The sequence below is a fragment of the Galeopterus variegatus genome, unplaced genomic scaffold (assembly GCF_000696425.1).
Source record: "Galeopterus variegatus unplaced genomic scaffold, G_variegatus-3.0.2 Scaffold1573, whole genome shotgun sequence".
Lineage (NCBI taxonomy): Eukaryota > Metazoa > Chordata > Mammalia > Dermoptera > Cynocephalidae > Galeopterus > Galeopterus variegatus.
Genome location: NW_007727684.1, coordinates 23,724 through 25,961, shown reverse-complemented (window position 1 = coordinate 25,961; position 2,238 = coordinate 23,724). Strand labels below are relative to the sequence as shown.

The 2,238-nt window shown below is 44.0% G+C and overlaps 1 protein-coding gene across 3 annotated transcripts in view; it reads left to right on the top strand.

Annotated features, from left to right (window-relative positions):
• The window catches only part of ERCC1 (excision repair cross-complementation group 1), a 12,679-nt gene that overhangs the window by 4,727 nt on the left and 5,714 nt on the right, over positions 1–2,238 (top strand). For 2 of the 3 annotated variants that reach the window (XR_550860.1, XM_008577751.1), the window contains exon 6: positions 735–811. Coding sequence is in view for 1 of the 3 variants with exons in the window: in XM_008577751.1 (XP_008575973.1) it covers positions 735–811 (77 nt within the window). In the remaining 2 variants the exon portion in view is untranslated. The remainder of the gene's footprint in view (positions 1–734; positions 812–2,238) is intronic. The other variant, XR_550861.1, reaches the window with a different exon arrangement.

Sequence of the window (2,238 nt, the reverse complement as noted above, 5' to 3'; positions counted from 1 at the left end):
ATCCGAACCCGGGGCCTTGGTGTTATCAGCACCGCACTCTCCCGAGTGAGCCACGGGCCGGCCCCCTAAAGCACAGATCTTATGTCAGCCCTCCCCTACTCAAAACCCTTCCATGCCTCCGCAGTACTCTAGGAGAAAGCTCTGCTCCCCTCCGTGGCCCCTGAGGCGCTGCGTGATCTGACCTTCACCCTACGCTCTGGGTTCACTTCTAAGCTTCCTCATGATCACCCTTTCACTTCACATCCTCCGTCCCATATCGAGTAAACTGCAATATCTCAAGCCCTCTGTCCCCTCCCATCCTTTGCACATGCTGTTCTCTATGTCTGGAATTTCTTTCCTCTCCTTTGTTTCCTTCACTCCTCCTCATCCTCCTTCAGGTCTCAGTGCAGGTATCTCCTTCTCCAGGAAGCCCTCCCTGATCCCCCAGGCAGGCCGAGGTGTTCCTCTAGCTCCCCCATCCCAGCCCTGACCACTCCAGGTCATCACTGTCTGGGGACAGGTCTGTCCCCCTCATCAGACTGTGAGCCCTGGGAGTGCTGAGTGCTGGGAGGGCAGAGCCAGGGCTGTCTCATCACTGCTGGGTCCTGGCACTGCGCAGCATAGGCTGGGTGTCCAGGAGCAGTTTAGGGAGTGTGAGTTGAGTAAAAGGCTCTTGGCATCTAAGCTACCATGTTTTCAGGCTACAGTTCCTCATTTTCTCCCAGGTCTCTGATTCTGATTTTCTTCTCCTCCAGAAGGATCCTCAGCAGGCACTCAAGGAGCTGGCTAAGATGTGCATCCTGGCCGACTGCACACTGGTCCTTGCCTGGAGGTGAGATCGAGGTACCCTCCCCCGGTTCAGGCTCTATCCCAATTCGTTCTCCCTCCCTCACCCACCCTGCCCAGCTCCTCCCTTCTCCCATGAACTCCCTAGGTGAGCCTGGCCCAGGCACCGCATCTTTCTGGACCTCAGTGTCCTCATCTGAAAATGGGTTCTCAATATCTCTCTTGTAGGGTTGTGGGCACACAAACAGGTGACATAGATGAGATTCTCAGGACCATACTACGCACTTATGAGTTAGGCATAAAATTTGGCTGAATAATTAATTCCATGTCTAGGTTTCTAAAGACTTTTAGATTGGCTCTGTATTTGGGAAGAAAAAACATCCCTTCCTCACACCATAAACAGAATTAAATCCTGACAAATTGTAGCTTTAAATTTAAAAGAAAAACTACAATAAAATATTATGAGAAATCTTATGGGAGAATATTTTTTATAATCCTGAGGTAGGAATAAAATCTTCTAAAGCAAGATGCAAAACCCAGAAGCAATAAAGGAAAAGATGGGCAGATTTTATTTATTTATTTTTCTCTTGGTGGCTGGCCAGTATGGGGATCTGAACCCATGACCTTGGCTGCACTGTAACCAACTGAGTTAACCAGCCAGCCCATGATTGGCTGATTTGAGAAAAGTAAAATTTTAAAACTTCTGGATGGCAAAAGATACCATAAAACACAATTGAAAAGCAGGTGAAAAATTAAGAAGAAATGTTTGCTATATATACATAAGAAAGACTTAAGATGCCTAATTTATATATGCATATAAAAATTATATTTATGTGTATGAATATTAAGTATTAATTTATGAATACATTTTTATATTTAATGTTTTCATATAATTATATTAATATGTAATATACATATATTTATATGAATATGTTTAAGTACTTATTATATATAAAGAATCTCCTACACATCAATAAGAAAAAGCCTTTTTTTTTTTTTTTTGGCAGCTGTCTGGTGCAGGGATCCAAATTCTTGACCTTGGTGTTACAAGAAAGAGCCCACATTTTTAAAAGTCTAAATTTGGGGGCTGGAGGGTTAGCTCAGTTGGCAGACTGTGGTATTGTAAAACCTAGGTCAAGGGTTTGGATCCCCAACTCGGCCAACTGCCAACAACAAAACAAAATTTTAAAAAGTCTAAGTTCTTAACAGGTAATTCATAAAAATACATGTTGCCAAAAACACATAAAAAATTACCAACCACAAGATGGAGAGAACAAATCTGTGGTTATTAGAGTGGGGAGAAGAAGGGGGAGAAGGGGGGAGTGGGAATAGATAAGGGGCATAAAGAATAAGTATGATTTGTAACAATGAAAATGCTAATAAAAAATAAATTTAAAAAAATTTCAAATTAAGGGGCCGGCCCGGTGGCGCACTCGGTAGAGTGCGGCGCTTGGGAGCGCGGCGGCACTCCCG